This window comes from Barbus barbus (genome assembly GCF_936440315.1).
Source record: "Barbus barbus genome assembly, chromosome: 3".
In the NCBI taxonomy this organism is placed as follows: Eukaryota; Metazoa; Chordata; class Actinopteri; order Cypriniformes; family Cyprinidae; genus Barbus; species Barbus barbus.
The window spans coordinates 20,530,043-20,556,702 of NC_136731.1; the positions used below are offsets into that span (position 1 = coordinate 20,530,043).

General features: G+C 36.0%; 1 protein-coding gene across 7 annotated transcripts in view; it reads right to left on the bottom strand.

Moving 5' to 3' along the window:
* Positions 1-26,660, bottom strand: part of LOC306849541 (BAR/IMD domain-containing adapter protein 2-like) — an 89,582-nt gene that overhangs the window by 38,940 nt on the left and 23,982 nt on the right. For 6 of the 7 annotated variants that reach the window (XM_079384654.1, XM_079384653.1, XM_079384658.1 and 3 more), the window contains exons 2-4: positions 24,308-24,383; positions 18,028-18,114; positions 198-259 (exon numbers count right to left, since the gene is read on the bottom strand). In XM_079384654.1, coding sequence (XP_079240780.1) covers positions 198-259; positions 18,028-18,114; positions 24,308-24,383 — 225 coding nt within the window. The remainder of the gene's footprint in view (positions 1-197; positions 260-18,027; positions 18,115-24,307; positions 24,384-26,660) is intronic. The other variant, XM_079384659.1, reaches the window with a different exon arrangement.

Here is a 26,660-nt window from a genome sequence, read left to right on the forward strand (position 1 = left end):
ATACGCTGGATTTTCAACAACCTGGCAACCCTGGTGTTTAAATATTATTGGGTAAACTGGATGTGATTTACATTACAATTCACTGGATTTAACTTGTATTGAACCTGCCAAGATTAAAAAAAATTCTAATCTAATCTATGCAAAATAGATACTTCCATAAAGATGCAAAATGGACGGCAGTCAAATAGAGTACAGACCATTTCCTCTAACTGCACTTGAATCTGTCGGTGGACCTCTGCCATCTGGAAAAGCACATCCCCTGCAGAGAAGAGGGACAGACATCAGTTAAGAGAGAGGACAACAGGAAATGGACTCATAATCATGTGATTCAAGTGAGAACAAATGTTGAGAGGTTAAAGAGACAGTTAGATCGAGTTAGGACAAGAAAGAAAGAAAGAAAGAAAGATAAATCCCAACGTGCATTACAACCATGCCATCATACACACACCACAGACAGGCAAACATAGGGACAATGACACGGTCAAAGACATTAAACACTGAGACAGAAATTAACAACAGGGTGAAAGGGTGAAGAACAAAGACAGAAACTCAAAATATAAAGCATGTCAAAACAGGGTTTCAAAATTTCAGTGTATTAAAGGAATATTTCACAGAAAAATTTTAATTCTGTCCTTTTTACTCACCATATGCTGCTATTTTTCTGTGGAAAGATATCATGTAACTTCTGAAAGCTTTTATAGGGAGCTTGACAGACATGGCCACTTTGAACTGCACTTTTATAGAAAGGGTTCCTCAAAAAGTCTCTTTTTGTGTCCCACAGAAATAAAAAACAACAGCATATGGGTTTGGAATGCCATGAAGGTCTATAAATACTGACAGAATTTAAATTTTTTGAGTGAACAACTACTTTAAACAGAGCCGAAAAAAAACTCTCGCCTAATATGACTGTAAATTAGAAATTAGCTTCATTTGTCTTTTTTCAAGTGCTTCTTCTGCAAGGATGACTGTCAGAATGTTGTGAAACTCATTGCAAAAAGAGTAAAGAAAACTAAAACAGGAAGAAAAGGACTAAACAATGAGAGACCATGCAGCTGGTGGAAGTTGTGTTGTTTTTCATATACCTACATGCTGCTGCTTCTGAATATGCAATGCATTGTGAAGAAAGGAACAGACAGTGAGCACAGCACAGAGGAGACCCGGTGAGACACTGTGAAAAGAACACACAGCAATGGAAGACAACAGCGAGCCACCCTGACCTCCACCCATCTCAGCATGGCAACCTAAAGTTAGGCGCTACAGAACGTCTCCAAGCACGGTGCAAAGCGGATCTCGTGTTTGCGCATGCTTGAACACTTCATATGTGACAATTTAACAGTCAGTCCAGTGAATCAACACACATCGCATCCCCGCACGCTTGTTTACACCACAGACGCGTGATTGAAGAGCTCTCGCTGAAGAGCAGAAGCATTGGGCTCAGAAATGAGAGAGAGGCTTCTGGAGAGATCAATGATGAAATGAAAGTTCTGTCGATGTTCATTCATCCTCATGTTCTAAACCTAGTTATGTGCTATCTGTCATGAAAGAGAAAAGGAGATATTTAGGTGAATGTTGATATTTAGGTGAATACAACAAAAGCAGACAGTGGTCAGTTCCACTTTCAAACAGCAAAAGAGGGAAAATAGTCAATCAAAATGGATTTTTTTTGATGGCCAATGACAATGAGCAGGGTGGTTGATGGCAGATGTAAGGCTAATATTTATGAAATTTAATTTAAAAATTATTTATATTACATATACAAACTGGATTAAAAACAATTAACTTGAAAATTAATCAATATAAAAATAATTTTAAAATGATGAAAGAATAAACCTGTAAAATAATAAACAGATTTATATTTAGATAGGAACTTAAAATTATTATGCAAATTCTTATAGTAGTATTTTTCACAAATAAATAAAAAAAGTTAAAACATGATTAAAAAGCTGTAACCAATAGTACACTCATTAATCTCATAAAAACAGCTAATACTAATTTTACATACAGTATATACAGTGAATATGACATAGATGACATGCACACCTATTGGCTAATGCCAGTAATTGAAAAAATGCCAAATACTGACTTTCGACTACAAAAGTCCCACAAAATTCCCATATTCCCAGCCTTCAAAAGCCATTTGATAGTCATTTAATGAAAATCTTGCTCTCTATTGTAGCAATGAAATGAACTTCATTCTAAAATGAATTTAGAATGTGTTTTTGCATGCTTGAACACTTTATACGTCACAAAGTTGCACTGACCACTTTTAAGGGGATATTATTGATGCTGTTAAAAAATAACGCGATTAAAATATTTTAACGCAGTTAATGCACTGGCCCCGCCCCCAAACCTGTATGTCATCTTACCTTTCATATAGTCGACTGTTGACAAATATGATGCAGGGCATAAATGCAGTTATGTAGTTATGCATGTAGCATAAATGATTGTGTAATACATTTTATGCTGATTTAAATAAAATATTTCTTTCTAAAGCTACAATTTGTAATGTCTACTTGTTATTTTCTTATTTAACACAAAAATCATCTTCTGTGGATATATATATATATATATCATCGATTGGGATTTAATAATCAATATTGGTTCATAAAAATGAGAATCTATTCAAATTGAGAAATCTATTTTTTTTTTACCCAGCCCTAGCATATTTTGTTTATAGTGGCCTCCGCTGAACATGAAAAATCACGCACAGTTTGTTAATCTGTTCTCATCAAATACATAAATCCATATATGCTCCTCCTGTAGGTTCAATATTAAAAATGAAAATGAGAACAAAATTAGAAGCAATTAAATGTATTATTATAACTAAAATATGAAAATTAAAACGACGGGTAATAATCGATTGACAATTTTTACGACCCTTTCCGTCAAAATGACAGAAAATGTTAAAGTCTAATGCAACCTCTGATATATTATATATTATATATATATTATGTATTGAAATATTAAATCTAACCACTTGCCACTTTACAACCTGAGCTAATCCAGTCTCTTCATGAAACGACATATGGAAGGACATATATACACATGTATTCATATATATATATATATATATATATATATATATATATATATATATATTCATATTCATATTCATATATATATATATATATATATATATATATATATATATATATATATATATATATATATATATATATATATATATATAATCCAAAACACTGCTATGGTTACCACCAAATCAACCATGCCATTTTGGGAGTGACTTCTGTTTTTCATACTTACTGAATGACAATTTAGAGGATTAACTCCCGCATTTAAATGTCACTCGCAAAAAACCCTCCAGTGTGCATGTGGCCAGAGAGCGGAGCTTCCTTACACAGAAACACAGACACACCCAAACCTTCCTTCCTGATACGTTACTGGAAAAGCTTCTTCCTCAGTCCACCTTTAGATCATTTATTCACTTTGCAAGCAGACCTGAAAGCCTGATTTTGTTTGGCTCGAGTCAAAGGAAACCAGGTCTGAGGCTGTTACCGAATTAATATAAATCAGCAAAATATTTTCTATATAAAATTACTGATATCAGACCTTACATATGAGATCTTTGATCTGATATGTAGTTAAAGATGTGCAGTGAGTTTTTACAGCAAAACCACGCACCAAAATGCTTTGAGAAAGCACCTCAGCTTTGATGTGTCTGACAGAAACTCTTCGTATGAAGGTACTTTAAGCTCTTTATAATGGACTTGTGATATCTGCATTCTCTTTGCCTTGAGCACAGCTGCCTGACTGACACACACACTCTCTCTCTCTCTCTCTCTCTCTCTCTCTCTGCCTGTCACAGCCGTTTCCCTGCAACCAGCGAGAACAATGGATACCTGTCAGTCAGTAATGCAGTTTCTCTTGGGAAAATCTGTTGGCTACATTACATGATTTTGCAGACAAACTTAATCATTTGATCATATAAAACAATAAATAAGTAGTGAAAGCAGTGAAGCAGGTTTGTTAAAACAATTGAAAGAAAAAATTAAAGAAATAAAAGTAACAATTATTATTATTGTAACATTTTAATAGGACAGCTTTATCACCCTAAAATTTGAGACAAAAAAAGATTTTAAATAAGTTAATAGTAAAAAAATAATAATATTAATATTATTTAATTAATATTAAGAATTGTTATTATTACTGTTATTAAAATATATTTATTTTTAATTAAGACAGCTTTATCACCTTAATTTGAGACAAAGACAATTTTTTAAAATACATTTATAATACTAACAATATGAAGATGTAATATGAATAATATTTAATTAATATTTATTATGAAAGTATTATGATTTTGTTGTATCAGAACAGCTTTATTAAATTGAGACAAACAAAATTTTTATATAAATTAATAGCAATCAAATTTAAAATTATTATTATTATTATTATTATTATGTAATATTGTTTTGTAAACATTTTTATTAGGACAGCTTTATCATCTTGACATTTTTTAATATTAAAATAATACTTAATATTTATTTACAATTATGAATATAAATAATAATAATACATAATAATAATAATAATAATAATAATGATACATTTCGTAAACTTGTGTACTTTTTATAAAACAGTTTTATCACGCTGACATTTTTGAGACACACAATAAGCAAGCAAGCAAATAAATAAATAACCTCCAGAAACTTTTATTGAGGAATGAAAAACTCCTCCTCTGTCACAACCCACAACGAGGGGTGAGCAATAGATACCCGTCAGAGGGCAGGTTCTCTTGGGAAAATCTTTGCCTGCAGTCTTGCATGTCTCTACTTGGACAGAAAAAAAAACACGTGGGCATTTGGATCAAGTCCATCTAGTCAAATAAGTCGCACTGTACTTCCGTGTCCCAGACTCACCGCACCGGCTTCATATGCAAACATTTGTCAGAACATCTGAAGTGCAGGAGTGTCGTCACTAACAGAGAGCCGCGGGCAAACCCGACAGGCCGGACCAGTCTGGGAGGAGGAGAACGAGGAGAGCAGAGTAAAGCACTGACAATGGTCAAGCGTGGAGCGCTGCGGGGTATCATGGAAACAGTCGAAACGCTCAGGCTGCCAGCCAAACCCAGATTATGAAGAACAAAATGGAGGACTCTGTGTATCATCTTAACATAGATGCGTCAACTCCTTTATCTATTTGTACAGCGAGCAGATTACATTACTCCCCACCGTGCTGCAACTGACAAAACACATGCATCCCATGGTGCACTGGTGCATCCACTACATTAAACAGCACTTAGTTGTGTCACACTCTATTGTGTGTGCAGTCGTCATTCACACATGCAGTGATTTTAATCAGTGGAGGTCATCAAGAGGCTGTATTGTTGTTGTTCATAATGCTGGTTGCTCTAATACTACTGGTGCGCTGCATCACATTGGAAAATCTGAACACAAATCAGATGCATTAATAATTGAAATAAGATCGCATTCTATTTTAATGAAGTGAACAGTTTTCTTGCTGGATAAACAAATATATTATGCACTGGAAAGTGTCTGTATATTATTTGTAGCAGTGCATAATTTATCATATCAAGAATAGGATGAACAATTATTAACTTATAAAATCAAACTCTCACAGAATGGCGACAATTCACATCATGTTTTTATTATTTTCCTGTATAAAATCACTCACAATTGGACATGAGTCAATATTCTTTATGTTTTTTTTTTAACTGTAAAGTTGTCAATAAAATGTAAACAAAATAATACTATTTCAGTCTTTAATCTTCAACATTATTTTGTTTACACTTGCTTATACATATATGGGTAGTTGACGTATCAATGTGACCTATATTGTGACTGTAAAAATGTAAAATATAAAAAATGAAGATACATTTTTCTCATGTTATTTGTATGTTAAGTTTTTTTCTACATTTTTGCTATGTCACACCATAGGACACAGTCCAATTTTTATTTGTCAACTACCCATATACATATTTATATATCTGAACATGTTAGCCCAAAAGGTTTCAGCAATTATCATATGAACTTTTGATCCAGTCACAGTAACACTTCCAGTTTTTCCTTCACTTCACTACAGTATCTGACAGGAAACAGATCAATATGCTTAGTTAAAATTTCAACCTTTTTTTCACTGAACACTTGCCAGTGCTTTGTTGCTTGCTACAATCCAGAGCATGTATAAATTACCTGCATCTTGAATTTGCAGTAATGCTGCATAGTCATTGCTGAGCCCATGCTGCTACAATTTGCACACTAAATTGGCAAGCATGCTAAATATATGGTGAAAACGCACCGCAAAGCTACTTATCAGCACAATCTTTTGTGATGCAGACATTTATGAAGCCAAACACAAACATCCCATTATTTTCTGCACACAGCTGCAGCTCTTTCATGCAGCAAGAGAGTGAAAGCACAACACGATCCTGCTGCTGCTAAGATCACATCAGGGGTGCCCAATCCTGCTCCTGAATGCCCATCTTCCTGCAGAGTCTAGCTCCAGCTTCAATTAAACACCTGCTAATCAAGGTTTTCAGGGTCACCAGAAACTTCCAGGCAGGTGTTTTGGAGGTAAATGCAGGAAGGTGCCCTGCAGGAGCAGGACTGGAGATGTGTGAAACCAGCCAACAACAATCAATCAAACACGCTCTCTCTATTGTAGGGAAGTCTGTTTCATCTGAATGAGACGGTTTGTTTGGATGATTCATTTTAAATTAATTCAAAAAACAGATTCACTGAATGACAGTCATTATTACCAGTGTTAGCAGAAGACTTATTGGAGTGAAAAAACAACAACAAAAAAAACACCCATTTAGTTACATAACACTGGGTTTTTTTTTTTTTTTACTATTTTGCCTGCAGTTATACAAGAGTTCTTTTGTTTTAAATTTATACATTTATATATTCAAGTTTGTAGCAGTGATCCTAATTTAAAAACTGTACCAGATAAATACTGCTCTTGAATTCCAAATCATGTGATTTATCATTTATCATCTGTTTTATCATTTGCCTGACTTAGCTAGTTTCAAATATACTTAGCTATTAATTCTTAGTAGCAAAACAGGTAAATTTAAATATACCATGTACATAAAAGTATTGTCATTTCATAGCACACGTCACGTCTTTAGTGTTTCCTAACTATAGTATACGGTAAAAGAACTGTCATATTCCATGGACCATGGTACACATAGGCCTATACAGATACTTCAAAGAATAGTATTAACATGGCACCAAAAACATGGTACTACCATTGGACTTTTGAGCTATTTTCATAAATATGCCAACAGAACTACATGCACGTGTGTATGTGTGTACCTGGTATTCCCTATGTCATGGGGACTAAATTTTGACCTTGTGGAGACTTTTGCCATGATGAAAACAGCTTATAAATCCAACAGAATTACGTTTTTTGAAAATCTAAAAATAGCAGAAAGTTTTCTGTAAGGGGTAGGAAGGAAGGAGATGGAACATACAGTTTGAACAATATAAAAATTATTTTGTCTCTGGAATAACCCCATAAAACATGGAAACCAAACGTGTGTGTGTGTGTGTGTGTTTGTGTGTGTGTGGTCCAGGTAAAAGAGACCAAATGTCCATAGTAAAACCCTAAATTAAGGTTATGGGATAGAATATAAAGTTTGTACAGTGTCAATGGAAAGTCCCCATAAAACATGAAAACCCAATATGTGTGTGTGTGTGTGTGTGTGTGTGTGCATAACCCTAAGAAAAAACACAGCTCTAAGAGAATAATGATATAAATAGCTGGAGATCAGCCATTTCAGGTCAGGGATCCTGTCCTGCTGACCCAGTAAAATCTGCCGTGACTTCTTCACCTCAGCATGTAGGACAGTTTCAGTGCTGTTCAGAGACACAGATCACTGAACTCTCCAATGGCAGTTCAGCTGAAGCCAGCAAACTAGGAGATCTAAAGGCAGAAAAACAGCCTCTTGCACAGCTTTAGAAAAAGACTACAGTGTTTTTCTGTAATCATTAATATACATAAATGGCACAAATATGTTAGTACCACCACAATAATAAAAAAAAAATAATTCAGTACCATGGCTTGAAAAGAATCTATTACAAACAATATCATTCCAACAAAAACTGAAATGCACATGAAATTCCTGTGGTTTTTCAAGGGTTTTGTGATTGTGAGCACATCTTTGTGTTTGTTTGTGTGTGTGTGTGGCTTTGTTCACCATAAGAAGCTTCAGGATTTGAGGACGGGGAAAAGAGGGAAAAGAAAGAGGTGGATATCAGAGAGTCTGTAATCCTGACAGACAACACAGTGTGTGAATGTAGCCATTAGAGCTGACAGGGATGCTATACTCCAAACTGCAATTTTTGGCAGTGAAGGGCAAGTGTGAGGGATCCTCTCGGCACAGCCTGTGCTCCTCAGCTGATGGGACGTGGAAACACTATGATAGGGCTAATGTGAGGCAGAAGAACATACACCAGCTGGAACGAGCCTGAGACATGAGAATATAACTGAAATACACCAATGAAATCCAGCGGCTTCATCTAACCACACAATCATTCTCTGAATCTTCCTGTTCTTTGCAGAAGCTTCTCCCTGCCTTGTTGTGACGTGTTTGACGCAGCGCACTGATTGATCCAGATGACCTCAAGATGTGTCATACAGGAATACACCAACACAGCGCAGTTTAAAGGCCATAGCTACAAGGCTGTTGCATTTTGTTTTCTCTCCAAAATCCACTTATATGCAATTTAGCTTTACTTTAGTTTATATTGGCGAACCTCTGAACCTTGAACAGCCTGTTTCTACAATTGTAATGTTTAAAAATCACTATCAACACATTTTACTGATGTAAAATGTTAAATGTTTTTAAAGAAGTTTCTTATGTTCATCAACGCTGCATTCATTTGATAAAAATACAGAAGAAAACTGTAATATTGTGAAATATTATTGCAAATAACTGTTTTCTATATTGCTATACTTTAAAATGTAATTCATTCATGTGATGCAAAGCTGAATGTTCAGCAGCCATTGCTCCAGTACATTATTCCATTACTTGGTCACATGATCCTTCAGGAATCATTCTAATATGCTGATTTATTATTAATGTTGAAAACAGTTGTGCTGCTTACTATTTTTTGGAAACGAAGATACTTTTTTTTTCAGGATTCTTTGGTAAATAAAAAGAACAGCATTTATTTAAAATAAATTTATAAAAAGTGATAGTAAAGACTTTTAATTGTTAGAAAATACTTCTATTATAAATACGCCTAAACACTGTTGTTTTTAACCTTTTTTAATCATTAAAGAATCCTGATAAAGTACTGCAAGTTCTATTTTCAACATTGATAAAAAATTAGGGATTCATCGATCCGATACTCAGTATCGGTATCGGCTCCGATACGGTCATTTTCTGCGGATCGGGTATCGGTCCGACGAGACCGATCCAAATCCGATATTGTGCGTATACTATTCTGTGTTATTGTTGAGCCCCACGAAAGGCACAAAAACATTATAAAGCTCCATAAAGTTTTGTGCACTATATTTCAAGCGTTCTGAAGCTGTTTCATAGTTTAATCTGAGGTACAGATGAATATTTAAGTCTTTAAATTCAAGTTCAGGTAAACTCTTCTCTCCGCCATGGCTGTCTGTCATCCTCCATTCAGCATTCAAACTGTGTGTCGCCTTCGGTTACTACAGTCAAACTCTCTTCAAGAGCGCACAGTTACTGAGGTTTAAAACTGTTAAAAGAAGGCTTAATAAATTTACGCACAGATTAAATACACTACGCATCAATATCTCTTCCCTTTGTACTTTGAACGTTTCTATGTGGACTCAGAGCGCTGCACGCTGTGACTCCGTGTCGCTTCAAGCGCATCATTCTGTGCACGGGATGCGCATAAGTGCTTTCTGCTGCTCTATATTGGGAGTCTTACTTATTATAATACTTTTGCGCAATGAACGATTATTAACAGTCTTTCTTGTTCTGTCCTATCTACCATATGTTGCTGCCTTCATTACTGTGCTATAGATTTAAAAAAAAATGTCTTTTAAATTTATAGTAGCCTATATATTTATATATAAATGTATTTGTTTGTTTTTTCATGAATGTATTTTACAATTCAAAGAGCAATGTGTATAATTTCACCAGATTTAGTCCTACACATTCACTTTTATTTGTAAATAAAAATGTTTCACTAGGTTTTATAAAACTATTGTGAACCCATGATTTTTCTAGAGTATATTTTGCTGTATTATAAACAAAGTATTTTTGTCATAGATTATGATTATGTATTTTTTCATTTGTTATTTTTCATTAAAATGACGTTATCTATATGTAGTAGATTGTGTTTAACACACAAAAAAGAAACACACAGACACACAGAAGTATAGAAACATAGACTGGTATCGGATTGGATCGGTATCGGCAGATACTCAGAATTTTCAGGATCAGATCGGTTCTGAAAAGATTGTATCGTTGCATTAGAATGAATTCTGAAGGATCAAAAATAAAATCTTAAAGTATATATATCATACCATTAATATAAATTAAATCACTTTTACCACTGATGATTACACTGACCTCTTATTTGCTAAAAAGTAAGAAAAACCTTCATGTCTTCCATGATATGACCTCTTTAAAAACGGGAGCGAGAATGTGAAGACAGAAAGATCAGGATAGACAAAAAAAAAAAGCAAATGAAAGCAAGCACAAAAAGGAAGGAGATATTATAATAACAGCAATTGAGGGGAAGCCATCTCTGTAATAAAAGCACTACAGGATGAAGAGCAGAAAGCCTCTAATTGCATGGGGCTACAGAAGCTTATTAACTATTCCAGCTCTGAGTTGTATTTAAGCTGTGCCAGACGCAACATATACACAGCATGGATCAAGACACTCGGCACATATATGCCAAGACAGCAAATCAAGGGCAAGGTGAGGGAGTGCATGTGGGCCCTCGTTCTCCCAGCATGCAGTGCAGCTCTCAGAAATGGAGCAGGAGAAAGCAGGGCTCCTGGGACCGAGGCCTAATAAAAGAGCTCCACTGCTCTCATTCCGACAGGCCCAGGTGAGTGAGTGAGTGAGTGAGTGAGTGAGTGAGTGAGTGAGAGAGAGAGAGAGAGAGAGAGAGACTGTCAGAAGTTATCATAGGACTCTGTCTTTGTTCCATTAAAAGAAGTGCCTGAGCAAAACGATTTCCCTCCTAAATAAACAACAAACCTCCTAGGCTTGCTAGCATTTACTAGTGCCATTAGCAAAAATATAAATTACAAATAATTGCAAGTGCTTAATTCGCTTTCGCAGTGCTTCAATCTTAAAAATAAAAGTTTCAAAGTAATTTTTTTGCAGCAGTGCCCAGGTTCTTTTGAGAAAAACTATAGTCATATCATATACAAACAGAAACATAAATACTTCACAGCAACCCGTTAAAATAAAAGTTCAGTTTAACTTTAAGAAACTGTGACAGAAATACTACTTAAATGTAATGATAGTACTACTACTACTAATAAAATAATTAAACCATTATGTTTTTGTTTTTTTTAATTACTTACCAGAATCTATTTAGCAGAAAATGTAAACACACAACACATTATTTCTGGGAAAAAAATAAACAAATAAAATAATAATAAATTATGTGTTAATAAAAATAAATTAATTAGAGGTGATTGTGATTATTAATATTTAATGAAACCATTAAAATGAAATCCAGAAAAATGAATGGAAAACAGAATTTAAAAACAAAGCTAAATTTGAGTAACAAAATTTCATAGGGCATTAAAATGTAATTTTTGTTAAACTTTTAATAAATTGCTGTTTAATATTGCACGTTTCATGATTTCAATTAACTGCACATTGCTTTTGATGAATATAATTTAATTTAACCATTAAAACAGTCAATGTAAAAAAAAAATGGAATCCTGAAATATTAAAACAGAAGAAATAAAACAGTTTTATAAGTAATCCATTTTTATATTTTCCAGATTTAAATATGTTACAGAAATGTATGTCATGTATTTTCCTCCCATATTTCCCTACTGAATTAGGAACTGCACTTGCATGACTGAAAAGACAGCAGCTACCTGAGATTGTTCCCAAGATTTACTTGGTGAACTGTCTTGCCTTGAAAGGGACTTTGGTGGTGGATGCCAGGTGTTCTGAGCTCACAGATGCAACTACTATAAAATGCGTTCTTGATTTTCTCAAACTGAGGAAATCGCAGGCAGTGTTCGTGGATCTCTGGGGAGAAAAATGTGTCATTGAGTTCTTTCTGCATCGACATCTCTGAACTAATTCACTGGCCACTCGACCTAAACCACTGGGGGAAGTGCTTTAGATCTGACAGGAAATTAAAATGGCTTATCACATCATTTGCCACTCAGAGGGGTATATATGCTGATGAGTCCTAATTATGTAACAGTTTTGCCCATTATAGGAATGGGCGCAGAAAAAAATACATCTCAGCAGCCTCTTTTCACATTTAAATGATCAAAATCCCTCTGAGGCAAGTTCACTCGGCCAGCCATCTTGACACAGCTATTTTCCATCTAGTCTATTCAAATCATCGATAGAAATGGTATAATAAATGTAGCTTCTTTAACTGAAATTATGGCTAAAACCTTTGACAGCAATAAAGCAGTGCCTTTATTAAGGCTCTTTTATATGAAAGGTAGGACTTTCATTCTGTCTCTGGTACTTCACTGTTTTAAATATCTAGCTGCCATAGAAACACTCATATGAGAAACCATTCAAAAGCTTAAAAATGAAACTTCCCACAAATGTCAGTCGCTCTACTTAAAAGTTACATTTTAAAAAGTTTGCACAGTATTGTTAAAGGCTATTCTTCTTCTCTTATTCCAGTCTTTTCTCCTCAGGAAGTTTCTTTATGTCAGGCACAAGAGTCAGGTTGAGTTTACAGTAGCTCATGAATATTTAAGGGATCTGACATTCTGATTGGCTTAAAGGTTTGTGACTGTTCAGTCCATTGACGAATAAACAGAATGGCTTCTGGTTTGTCATTGTTTTATGCATCCAACATCTGATCGCTTCAACGCCAGTTTGAGATGTCTAAGGCTTTCGAATATAAGTCATGTTTGGTTTCTAATTTATACTAAAAGATCAAATACTAAGATTTAGCGTTACATTATTTCACTGCTTTTCAGTTCATGCAAACATACTGTTTTCTACTGAAAATAAGTAGGATCCAGTAGGAAAATAATGTAGGATTCAGAGTTTGTCCTCAGGCGTACAGCTGGAAGGTTTATGCAAGCAAATATTCATAGACGTATAGCTGTGGTACTTTCAGTATGGACGACGTCAAGCTGTTGTGGCACGCTGTGACGCGACGCATCATCAGGCTCTTGTGTAGACACGGTGTAAGGCAGAACCAAATACAAATTTGATTAAATCAGTCAGTTATAATTTATCTGGAAACTGAAACTAAATATTTAAAAAGAATAGACAAACAATAATTATTTCATTTATCACATCAAATGGAAGCCTAACATCAAAACAACATCCAGATCTGAATAAAAGAGCGAGAGGCACTTTGTTCTCATGGTAACTGTTTCACTAGCAACTTTACTAAAGCAGTGAGGGATGCTGCATGATTTGCAGTATTTTAGACTTTTTTTCCCTCTCTGCTGACTTATTGAAGAAGCAACAGTACAGTCCATGGCAAACATCCATAATAAAATCTAATAAGACACATATTAAACTCATTTCTGGGAACATTCTGGGTTCAATAAAAGTGTAGCTCCATCAACAACATTTGTGCAATAAAATGTCAGATCACAACAGAAAATAATTTTAACTCATCCTTCAGTTTTTAAATGAAGTTCACACAGGAAGTACACCGGTCTAGACAGTACACATTAAAATACACATCGAATGTATACCACTGTACCGTACTTTACTGAATAATTTAAGTAAATGCTTTAAAATTATTTTCTGTGGCAATCAACACTGTGCCATAAATGCAGTTTTCAATATATAGTTCACCCAAAAATGAAACCTGGTGAAAATGTTTTCAGCCTCAGGCCATCCAGGGCCATGAGTTTGTTAGAACAGGTTTGGAGACATTTATCATTACGTCACTTGATCACCAACGGATCCTCTGTAGTGAATGGGTGCCGTCAGAATGAGAGTCCAAACAGCTGATCAAAACATCACAATAATCCACAAGTAATCCACACGACCCCAGTCCATTAATTAACACCTTTTTAAGTGAAAAGTTGCACATTTGAAAGAAACAAATCCATCATTAAGACGTTTTAACTTTAAACCGTCAATTCTGACCACCAAAATACATAATTCATAAATCATAATAATATTTCCTCCAGTGTAAAAGTCAAAATCAAAAGTCATATTTGTTATACACCATTTTGGACTGTTCTTGCTTGTAAACGGCGACTGATCTTTGCATATTTCTCTCCTCATTCATACAAGACTTTTATCACTGTCTAATGCAATATTATGATTACAGGATTCATCAGAAACAATAGAAGTTAAAAACATCTCACTGATTTTTTCTTACAAACATGCAGCTTTTTATTTCACAAGATGTTAACTAATGGACTGAAGTCGTGTGGTTTACTTGTGGATTATTGTGATTTTTTATCAGCTGTTTGGACTCCCATTCTGACGGCACCCATTCACTGCAGAGAATCCACTGGTGAGGAAATGATATGATACATTTCTCTAAATCAGTTCCCATGAAGAAAAACTCATTTACATCTTGCACTGCCTCTGGGTAAGTACATTTTCATGTTTTAATGAACACCAGAACATTCCTTTAAACATGACAAAACACCAAAACTGGTGAGAAATTGCAACGTAACCTTGGTAAGCGTACGCCGTGTGGTGATGTGTCGTCTACGTGCAGTCCAACCACTGTCTGCTTGAGTAAGGGTGAGAGTATGCCACAGTGATGTAATGAAGGCAGTAAAACACAGAGAAAGAGATGTGGTGGGAGGATATGAGTGGGAGGTGGTGACAGGGGCATCATTATCCTAAACAAACCAGTGAGCGTGGGATTGTACGCGAAAGGGGGAGGAATAGTGTGTGTGTACGCACTCCGTCACGCCTCACTTTCAGATGAGAATGAGCGCTCTCCCCTGCAAGCGCTTTGTGCGTGCAAGAACACCATATATGAAGGCACGATATTTGCCCAGGCTCAACTATGAGTGCATGACTATGTTTATGCAAGTGTGTGTGTGTATGTGAGAGAATGTGTGGCATTTAATGCGAGAAATATCAGAAAAACAGCAAAGAATGAAGTGAAAGAGAGAAAAGCAGGAGCGCGTGTAGGCGGAAACCATTTACAGTCTGTTTCAAAGCGAACCCCCATGGCTCTCTCACCGATTAAGTCAGACACACAGGAGTGCAAATTGCCCACAATAATTTAGTGTTCCACCTCACGGCGCGGGACATCTCCTATCCAAAACAGAGATGATCTGTTTGTCACTAAATGACACATCTTGCATTTCAGCTCAGCGTTTGGCAGGGCAAAGGAACCTTGTCATTATCCCCGGGGGTCGGTGGTTGCAGCGGTGCTGTAGTGTATCTGCACTGGTAATGACCAGTTTATCATTTCATTAAAATATGACGTGACACTCTGATATGTGTGTTTGAGTTGGGCCTGTTCTCATGAGCAGGTGGAGTCCTGTTGTTGACACGGGAGAGGATATAACCTTGGGCGATTCCTCTGGGAGAGACCCGGCAAGAAAACTCAAATGAGGTTTGGCTGTGGGCCATGAGGCAAAAACAAGATTAGTTCCCACTCTTATTTCTGATTGGATGAGCTGCGTTTGAAGCCGCCGACAATGCTGATAAATGCACACCTGTGACATTTGACCAGCAGAGGAACTAAATGTCACAGATTGACCTCCATAAAGAATATGTGCTCAACATAAAGAATAGAAACATCAATGGTTTGCATTAGGGATGTCAAACAGAGTACAGTTTTTAATTAAATAAATTATTTAAATACATGAATTATGTTTCCATCTTTGTTGCCACAGTTTTGTTAGTGCCTTTTTCTGTTCTAAAGAAGGGGGTGTCCCAACACTTTTGTCCTTATAGTGTCTATACAAGTCACTGGTGTTTGGTGATGAGTTTTCGGCTCAAGGTCTGCATTTAAAGTCACACCAGAGGTGTTCAGCTGAGATCAGGACTTGTCTTTCTGCAGACCAGTCAAGTTCTTCCACACTGACTGAATCACAGTCTTTATACACAGAGGCACTGTCATGTTAGAATAGAAAAGGGTCCTGTCCAAACTGTTGCTATAAAATTAAAAACACACAATTCCGTAGAATATCTTTATATGCTTAAACATTAAGATTTGTGCTAAATTACTAAAGTAGCCAAACCTGTTCATTAGAAGGGGGTGACCCAATACTTTTGGTAATATAGTGTATATATATATATATATATATATATACATATATATATATATATATATATATATATATATATATATATATATATATATATATATATATATATATATATATAATCTGCGTGTGTATATGTTACGATGTAAGGAGGTCATATTCAGAAACCAACGAAACCGAAACCAAATCGCGTTGAAACAGGAAGTGAGGTAAACAGAAGAGAATGACAAAATAACGGTCCACATAACAAAACGTAAACCGTTCATTCAACTACACGTTCAAAAACGCTGATTCATTCAAAGAGAGATGTAATGAAACACACTGTTGAAATCATTTTAACTTTGAGAGCCACTTTTAAAGGCTCAGCTGACCAGCAATGTGTCGATACTAAGATAGATTTCGCTTTCCTTGGACATGACAACCTATTTTCACAAATATACATGACTCAGCCTGAAGGACAGACACAGGTAATCGCACACGATCAGGCGATCTCGCTCTCATTTGCAGTCTGTTTAGGCTTGTTAAGTGCAAATTTACTGAGCCTCTGTACAAATCAGCATGGTACACACTGTTATCATTACTTATATTCAGTACACATGCACAAAATGTAAAACGAGGGGCATAACCTTACGAAACCAAAAACACGGAAATATCGCTGTTGCTGCGGTTGTTGCATTCCTATGCAGTTATGCTCGTCAATAGCGCGGTATTGCGATTATTGCTACAGCCCTATATATTATGTAAACAAAAACTTTTATTTTACATGCGTTTAATCGCGATGAATTGTTTCACAGCACTACTAGTACAAACATTCATACTATATAGAACATACATACAATGGTCGCCAAATTTGTTCCTCATGAAATATAGTGCCTACATAGTAAGCAATTTTGGATGCAGCAACTCACTTCCTAAATGGATCAATGATTGGAACAAATCGGTTGATTGAATGATTCAATAACTCCTACTCCTCAACAACTACTAATATACCGTCTGTATTAGTAGACTGACAGTCTGCCTGAAAATCCCTATCTCAATTAAAAGTCAACTAGGGGTCAAAATTCACTTGGGGCCCCCGAAAGTGAGGTAGAAGAAGATTCAGCCCATGCCCAAAAGGACTTGAAAGTTCAATAGACGATGGATACAGTATCACAAATACAAATTATATTTTGCTGCTGTACCTAAAGCCAATACCCATAAGCAACACGCATCTTGAAGGCCACGCATACACCCACTCTCACATCCTTGGCAGAACAAAGAACCGACCAACAATTCTGACAGCCTCCCATAGCAGAAAGTGCTATTTGAAGATGTTATAGCCCTCAACTAGATCTGCTTTTTAAACGGATCATAAATGATGCATCGGAGAGTTTCCCTGCAGCACAGCAGATGAATTCCCATCCACTGCTGTCAGCCCTTTGACTTCATTTTCCACACAAATTGGAGAAACTGAGCAAGTAAAACAAGGAATAATTCAAGCCAGTACATAAACTACATCTGAAATGCTTCTGATTTAAAAAGGTTCAATATAAAAAGCTTTTCGGCCTAATGAAAGCGATATCGGCACTTTGCTGAGCATGTGGTTCCATTAGTGCGTGTTTTGTGGTGTCATGTCGGATCAAGCCACACAGTTTGCCTGCTCCCTTGAAGCTAAAACAGCACGGCAAGACTCACCCAAGTCTTTAGATCCTTGGCTTTCACTGGCCAGCTCTCCCATTCTCACCAGAGCATCAAAATAGCCCTTCGCTGCAAACGTCACACCTGCAAAAAGATAGAAGCAAGTGGAAAAATGTCACAAACTTTCTCATCTCTCATTACAGCAGTATATTTGATGATCAAAGGGCCCATGACGAGGATGGGATGGCTCTCAGCGGCGCAAGTTGGTGTCCGTCCAGCTAGGTAATGAGCGGCAAAAAAATCTATAGGAGTGGATGAGTCTGTCGCACAACAGGAAACACAATCAGTTGTACAGGAAACACATTTAGAATGAGTAAAGAAAGCCCTCCTGTGACTGGAAATTTGGCCCTTTTTTTCTTTACCAGACCAGCCCAGCTGTCTCCCTCACACACACACTGTTTCCCAATCCCATGCCTCATTACGGTTTTAAAATGTCAACTTCGGTGAAAAAGAATAAACAGAATATCGTTATCTCCAAAACTCTCCCTGGATTCCCACATGTGTGTGGAAGAGAGAGAGAGAAAGTGTGCGATTTTCCAACTGAAAAGTGGTCTAGCCTAGGCTGTTTTGGTGTTGGTCTAACTGGTGGGTCTGTAATGCTAGGCTATTCACTAGTAAAACTCTACCTTTTCTGAGACTTCATGAACTACAGTTTTGCTTATTGTGGCTCAAGCAGGTATCAGTCTCATTAAGCCACCAGAGACATCACACTCAGGCTGATGTAACAGAGAGATATTTACTGTATATGCAGTGCTCTGCAAAAGTTTGGAAAAGCTCTAGGGGTTTTGGACAATATGAACAAATCCTTTTCATCATATGATGAATCTGCATTTATAAAAGACAACACAAAATATGTAAACACCTGATAATAAACAAAAAATATTAAAGCTACTGACAAAACATCTCTAAACTATGTACTGATTGATCGGTTTTCAATCAATTAATAAATCTATAAACGTGTCCTGAACTAATAATCTTCAAACGTGCGACAAGTTTAATCTAGTAACCTTCCTTCTTTCCTTCCTTCCTTACGTCCAGCAAAAACAGTAATATTGTGGAATATTGCTACAATTTAAATTACAATTTTTGTTATAATATATTGCAAAATATAATTTATTCCTAAAATGGTAAAGCTGAAATTTCATCATCCTTACTCCAGTCTTCATTGTCACATGATCCTTTGGATATCATACTAATATGCTGATTTGCTGTTCAATAATGATCTATTATTAATTTATTATTATATAAGTTGAGAAAGGTTGTGCTTTTTTCAGGATATTTTGATAAAGTTTGAGGAACAGAATTTATTTGAAATAAAATTGTTTCTAAAACTATGTACTTTTTAATCAGTTTAATGTGACTTTGAATAAACATACATAAAAAATAAATAAATAAAATAAAAAAAATACATACATACATACATACATACATACATACATACATACATACATACACATACATACACACACATACACACATAGAATACAGATTTTATATGTCGGATATAAAAGTAAAATTGAATAAAATTCAAATCGCATACCAAAAATATAAATAGGGCATCTGTTTAATGAAGTTAGTAAATGAAACAGACACTCGCAATATAGACAGCTAGGTTAACCATAATTAAGCAATTCAGTTGTAGCCATGTGTCCCTGTGTAGAAAGTGTGTCAAAATTGCTCCCTATTCCATATACAGTATAGTGCATCCAAGGGAACCGGATTAGCAACTCAGTGAAGGTGTGAGAGATCTGGAACAGCCAAACAGCATATGCTGGTGATTTGCATAGGACTGGTGGCACTCATTATTAACTAGAGCAGTAAAGAGGTAAAGGTGGCCCACTCATACAGGGCTCACCTGTATCTCCTGCCTCACAGATGTTTACTGGAATCAGCTGCTCAGACTCGCGTCATGACTGTCACTCACACAGTACCAAAGAATTAGAAAGCCACTCCCACAAACTATAACTGAAAAGCAAGATCAGGCAGCCAAAATGCTGGTCTTCCTCAAAAACCTCCAGGAGCAGCTCAGGTGCTGTTATGCAACATGCTTCTTTTAAGCGTGTCCCACACTGTGGCTGAAACAATGCCTCTTCAACTCCCTCAGAGCGAGAGCGTAGAAAACAGGCATGGAGAAAATGGATGCCAGTCAGCTATTCTTTATGGAACTCATTCAGAAATCAATTGAGACCTTCATTTGAATCTACTGAGAGCCTGTGGAAAACCACCCTGTGCTTCTGGCACAGGCAGAAAGGCCACAAAAAAATCGGTTGAGCAAACAATTCATCAAGTTGACCAGCTGCGGCTCTGATTAAGTAAGCCAAAGCAGACTGTTGCACTAGGTAGCCACTGTGTGGATAGTGTTCAGGGATTATTTACAAGGAATTTATGCAAAAACGTGCCTGACAGATGGGACCACCAACTCTGGGAACTCGCATAGAGACAGATAGAAGGCCCACTGTATTTTTTTAGGTTTGTTTCTTTCTTCCTATATTCTTCTAGGTTGGATAGGCCAGTACATGAACTCATATTTTTGCTGATAAACTGATTTGACAGGAAAAAAGGAAGAAGAGTTGTTTTGTTTTAAAGGACTACTATAAAATGTAGAAAAAGTTAATGTGACTTCAAAACGTTAAGTTGACTATGTAATTTAGTACTTAAATTGAATTATTAAAATTTAAAGCTGCAACTTTTAGCGCTCTAGTGGTTAATAAACAGAACTGTATGCGTCTAGCAGAAGAAAATTGTAGACAGAGCTACTTCTCACTGTTTATGTCTATGACAAATCACGCAGGTACCGGGTTACTCCGCAACGGTACCTAACCGAACCAGTCTAACATAGTCTGAATATAAACACTTATTAAAGGTCTAGCGTAGTGATTCAGGGTACGCCAAAAACACGGTTTAGAAAATGGATTCATGGTGTACTTGCTTATTATATAAATTGGGTAATTTTTTAAATAAAAAAATGTTATGGACTGCAGCTTTAAATAAAAATAAAATAAAAATGAAATATTAAACAAATTAACTTACAAATTAATTGTTATTGAGAAGTAGATGTTTTTAGCTATATCTAGTGTTTCTGATTATATTCTGCTGAAAAAAAATTGTTTCAAGTCACCATTAGAGTGATTAGTGTTCTCTTCAGTTTTATAAGATTATTCTCTTAAAATGCAAGCTTAATGAATTTAAAAACATTATTATTTTTGAGTTTGTAGAACTTAACTTGGTCTGAAACTACAGACCAATTTTTTAATTTGATTCAACATTTTTTTTTCAATAAGCTCTTTCAAAAGCCCTGATGATGGTTGCCTTAAGTTTATTTTTAAGTTAAATTACTTTGGTGATTGAAAACTGGTTCTTTTTCACAACCCAACACATTATTAAAAATAATAAAAAATAAATACCATGATTGTATGTTTATGAAGTTTAGTTCTGTTAACAGTTCTTGAACGTCTCCATTCATCTGTCAATGTAGAGCAGCATTTACTAAAATACTGAAATCAACAGAGCCACAGTCAATTGGTTAAGATTGTTTGCAGACCAAACTGAATGTGATGAGAGAGAAATACTGAAAAATCACAAAATAATACAAAGACAACAAATAGACAACTTGCACAGGACAACAAAATAATTGGATTGTGCAAGGCAAGGCAAGTTTATTTTTATAGCACATTTCATACACAGTGGTAATTCAAAGTGCTTTGCATAAAAGAAAATGAAATAGACATTAAAAATCACTAAAAACATGGAAATAAAAATAATAAAAACAAGGAATTTTAAAATGATATAGAAATTGATTTAAAATAAATTGAAAGAAAATGATTATACTTAATTCATTGCAGTCAGTTCGGACATATAGCACAGTGCTCATTCAACAAATGCACAGTTAAACAGATGAGTTTTAAGTCTTGATTTAAATGTGGCTAATGTTTTAGCACATCTGATCTCTTCTGGAAGCTGGTTCCAACTGTGGGCGGCATAATAGCTAAAAGCAGACTCCCCTTGTTTTGTGTGAACCCTTGGTATTTCTAACTGACTCGATCCTAATGATCTGAGTGGCCTGTTCGGTTTATAGTATAACAGTATTACAGTAGTTAGTATAACAAACAAAGTGTGACCAATTCTCAAACAAATAATTTCTGAATGAATTCCATTATGCTGACCGAAAATAGCTGATGGTTATCCAATTTCTCCCTGTCTACTCTCAATACTCTCTCTCACGTGTGGTTCTTAAAAATGGGAGACCTGAGATAGGCTCCATTATCCTTCTGGCCCTACGAGAGTGGTTTGCATACGTTTCCTCAAAACTTGTTAATGGATTGTTAAGTGGAAATGGAATCTCCACAATTCTCTCCCACTTTGAAATTCGCTCTTTTACTGAGAAAGAACCATGTCATAACACACTCCTCCTACTGCACTCATTCATCTTTCTGTGCCTGAGGTTCTAAAACAAATCAGCAAGAACAACACCAGTCAGAAATAATAAATGGGGGTAGAAAGCTTTGCTGACTTTGTGTCTGAGTGATTTAATTTCCTAAAACACGGGATAGGGTGGTAAAGACATGGCCTGAGAGCAAAAGAGGATTACGATTTATTCTGGTGGGCTTAGTGGCCTAGGACCTCCCATAAGACCCCAGTTTCCCTCAGTACGAGGTAGTTAATTATGGAATAAATCTCTTTTTTCAACTCTGTGTCTTGCCTTTATGTCCTTTCAGCCATGTTTCTATGGTAAAAAACCCACACCATTCTCTATGCCACTGCTGCGTAATTTGCGCTACTACACTACCCAACTGGCTACCTGTGGGCAGCAATCTGGCAGCATATGGACCCCTGTGTGCAGTCAGCCCCTTTTTGAGGATAAGAGTCTATCAACCACCTCAGCCAATCTGCCTTTAATGCTCAAGAGTTTGAGGGGCAGGCTGTCTCACAGATTTTACATAAATCCCCAAGTAGGTTGGGTGCTGGGATTTATGGGTAGCCCCTGTTTCCTTTGTGACTTTCTAAAGGAATATTGTGGATTCAATAAGGGTAACTCCGTTGACTGCATTTGCACTTTATAAAAAATGTTTGGAATTTTTACAGAAAAGAAAGACTAAAAATGCAACTGTAAAAACCTGTTAATTGGTAAACTAAATTATCTTGCCATACACACTGAACAATTTTAAATAGCCACATTATATGTAATTTTACTGTAAGATACTGCCAAATTTGTGTTTTTTTGGAAGTAAACTTAAAAAATTACCACATAATTTACTGTGAAGTAAGAATACATTCCCAGAAGTTCTGTGTAACACATCACATGTTATTATATCTTTTACAAAGTCTTCTGACTTTTGTCAAAATTACAGTATTTTGTGTTACATATACATTTAAGTTGTGGTTCAAGTAGATATATTAACATTACAGAACATTATGTTTATCAGTTGTAAAATACACAATAATAAAGTAATACTGGAGACATTGTCACAGTATTTTTTAGGATAAAATTGCAGTAAAAATGTAGTACATAAAAGTGCACATAAGTAATATATAATATATGCGCGTTATATACCATCACTAAACTGGAATAAAAAATAAAAGTATAAAATTAAAACCGATTCAAAATATCAGTATGAATAAACTATAACAGTATCTCAATGATATTAAAATAACACTGATTTTAACATTTATAGATTGTCCCTATTCACTATCCCATTGTAAGCACCTCACCGTAACCCATATTTTAAAGAAAAGAGCTGGAGAAGCCAAAATATTTATTTATTTTTCCAAAATCGATGCTGTCGATTGAGCTTGGACTAAATCTGGGATATTCTTTTAAGATGTATTCCTGCACATCACCCTAAAGGTTTTAAGGCCACTTTCGCGCCGAGGCTGCCGGAGCAAGATTACATTTGCCAATGTGAACGCAGACATCAATGGGCAATTGACTGGCTTTCATCAGTCATCTACCGCACAAAGCCTTCAAAGTCGTCTGATTGTTCCTCTGTCTAATGGGTAAATATCAAATCATCAGTGAGGCTGGGCACATTATCTCCTCTGTGAATGCCCTCATCAGCGGAGCGCTTGTGTTCGGCCCATCTGAGCTCAGGAGGTGTCTCGGGCTGTGTTGAGAGTTGATAAGGCTGTGTGGCCATCTGAATGACAGGATGACAAATATTGTCATCATCTTCAAATGAAGTGGCATTAAAGGCGGATGGGAAGGCGTGGAGGATTTGGACAGCTGCCTGAGCGTGGATGAAACTGCGGATGTCTGGAGATGTGATGTGAGGGTACTTACTAGAGAGAGCCTTCTCGTAGTTCTTTCCCATGGCGATGAAATTCCGCAAACAGGGATTGAACTGTTCCATGATGCTCTGCAAGAGAGGGAAAGGTTTGGAACATGTTAAGTGTGCATGGGTTATCGGCAGGCCCATATAAAATCCTCACACTAAGGATGCACCAACTTTAAAAGGCTAACCAATACCAATCAACTGACAAATTTCACCTTTGGCCAATAAGCTAATATTAAAATGACATACTATTTTGTCTAAATAAAAGTAAAATAAAACAAAAAAATAAAAAGATCATTTTTAAATGCGGCAAGGAAATTTAGTATGTCAAAAGACCAAGGAAAATTTTATTTCTCAGAAATATTCTGATGTTTGGAAATATTAAACTTTTTAAATGTCTTTATTTAAGTTTCTTAAGTGCTCTCGAAGGCTGCATTGATGTGCTCAAAAATAGAGTAAAAAAACACTAATATCGTAAAATATTACAATAATAAAAAAAACAACTCATTTCTATATTTTAAAATGTAATTGATTCATGTGATGCAAAGCTGAATTTTCCTTTAGAAATCATTCTAATATGCTGATCTAATAAATAAATGTATAAATAATATATATACAATAAATAAATGTATAAATATAATATAATAATAATAAATATAATAATAATAAATATAATAATTATAAAACTGTAAACAGACCAACTATTTCAAAATCAGCACAGAGCGAAACTAAGAAATTGCAGAAATTGAAACAAATAAGAATTACACATAAATAAATAAGTAAATTCATTATTCAACCTGTCCCATCCATAGCTTGTTTACTAAATACTTGGCCAATTTAACACTGCTGTCTACTAATTAAAACATAGTATTATGTAGCCTTGTTTACTAAAAAAATAAAATCAATAATAATAAAAAAAATAAAATAAAAAAAAATTACAAACGTCAGCAGATACCACCTGGGGCTGGTTAAACACAACTGATAGCATTTATTGCCTGCTAAAAAGACTAGCTTATGCATGAATTTCCATGAAGGTTTAGCCTGGTTAGTGCCTTCTAGTTAAGCTAGTTGACCAAGGAACTCCAGCACAAATGAGGCAGCAGGGGCAGTGCATTTGTACCATAGAAATATACACGTAGATGCCTCATTAGTGACTGTTTCTATGGGCGGCGATATGTAAGCTATCCGATTTTTGGAACGGTCTGCGAACCCAGTGCAAGTTGACTGTGCGGGTCTGCAACAGCAAATTATATGCATGTATATCCTTGAATATTCATGTATTCAAAACGGCGGACGCGTCAACATTTCTGGAGTGGTCAAATAGGGAATCTATACATATTTATGATCTGTACACCCAAACATACCAGAGATGCTTCCATTTCCCCTTATGCAAAAACTGTCCACAGCATCATCCTCGTTCACACCACCCATCATTCCATGTTGTGTTAAACAGAGTGTGATTATTCTTGTGGGAAGGAAGCAGACACTCATTCTGGGGGTGAGCAAAGAGCTTTGACATTTCGTTCAGGGCTTTGAGGCTGTGTTTTTGAGGATGCGAGGAAGTAAAAGAGATAGAAAGTGAGCATATGTTAGGAGTTAATGAACATATTTTGCTCTGAAGTGTTAGTTTGTGGGCTTGTTAAACTGCCAGGATGTGTATACAGTGCGTTTTAAGGAAGGGCTGGAATGTCTGGTGTTTCTGAGAGGGCACATATGCAGGGAGGGCAAATTGTCTCGACGCTCCGTTCCTAGTGCAACCAAAATAAACATTTTACCGCCTCGCCATGCTGTAATCGTGATGCTCATTCGATCGGGCATCAGTCATAGCACCCTGAGCACCATCCACTTCCCTTCAGGGCTTCCTCCAATTAGAGCAGCCACAGACTGCCAGGGACTTAGGGTTAACAAAGGCCTGAAGCTGACAGCACAACACCACCGAACCCTGCTTTCTTCCTCCAAACTTCACCATGAATAACTACATCCCATATAGCAGCCTTTAATACCTCACATGAACCTTTCTACCATCCCTCCATAAACAATTCAAAAACAGTCCAAATCAAGCCGGATTTTCACAGTAAACATCACTACTGGCCAATCTCAATCCCTTTACTGGCACATATTACAATGTCATAGAATTACTTGATACCATAAACCCTGTTATCACGCAGTGCGTCAGTTTGTTTATAGCATTAGCATCTAGCTAAATCCACCCTGTTGCAAAAAAAAAAAAACAGCATATGCTGGTTAGGTAGTTTTTGAAGCTTGGATGCTGGTTTGAGCTGGTTTAAGCTGGTCCTTAGATGGTCATGTGTTGGACCAGCTTAGAACCAGCACCAGCTAAGGACCAGCTTAAACCAGCAT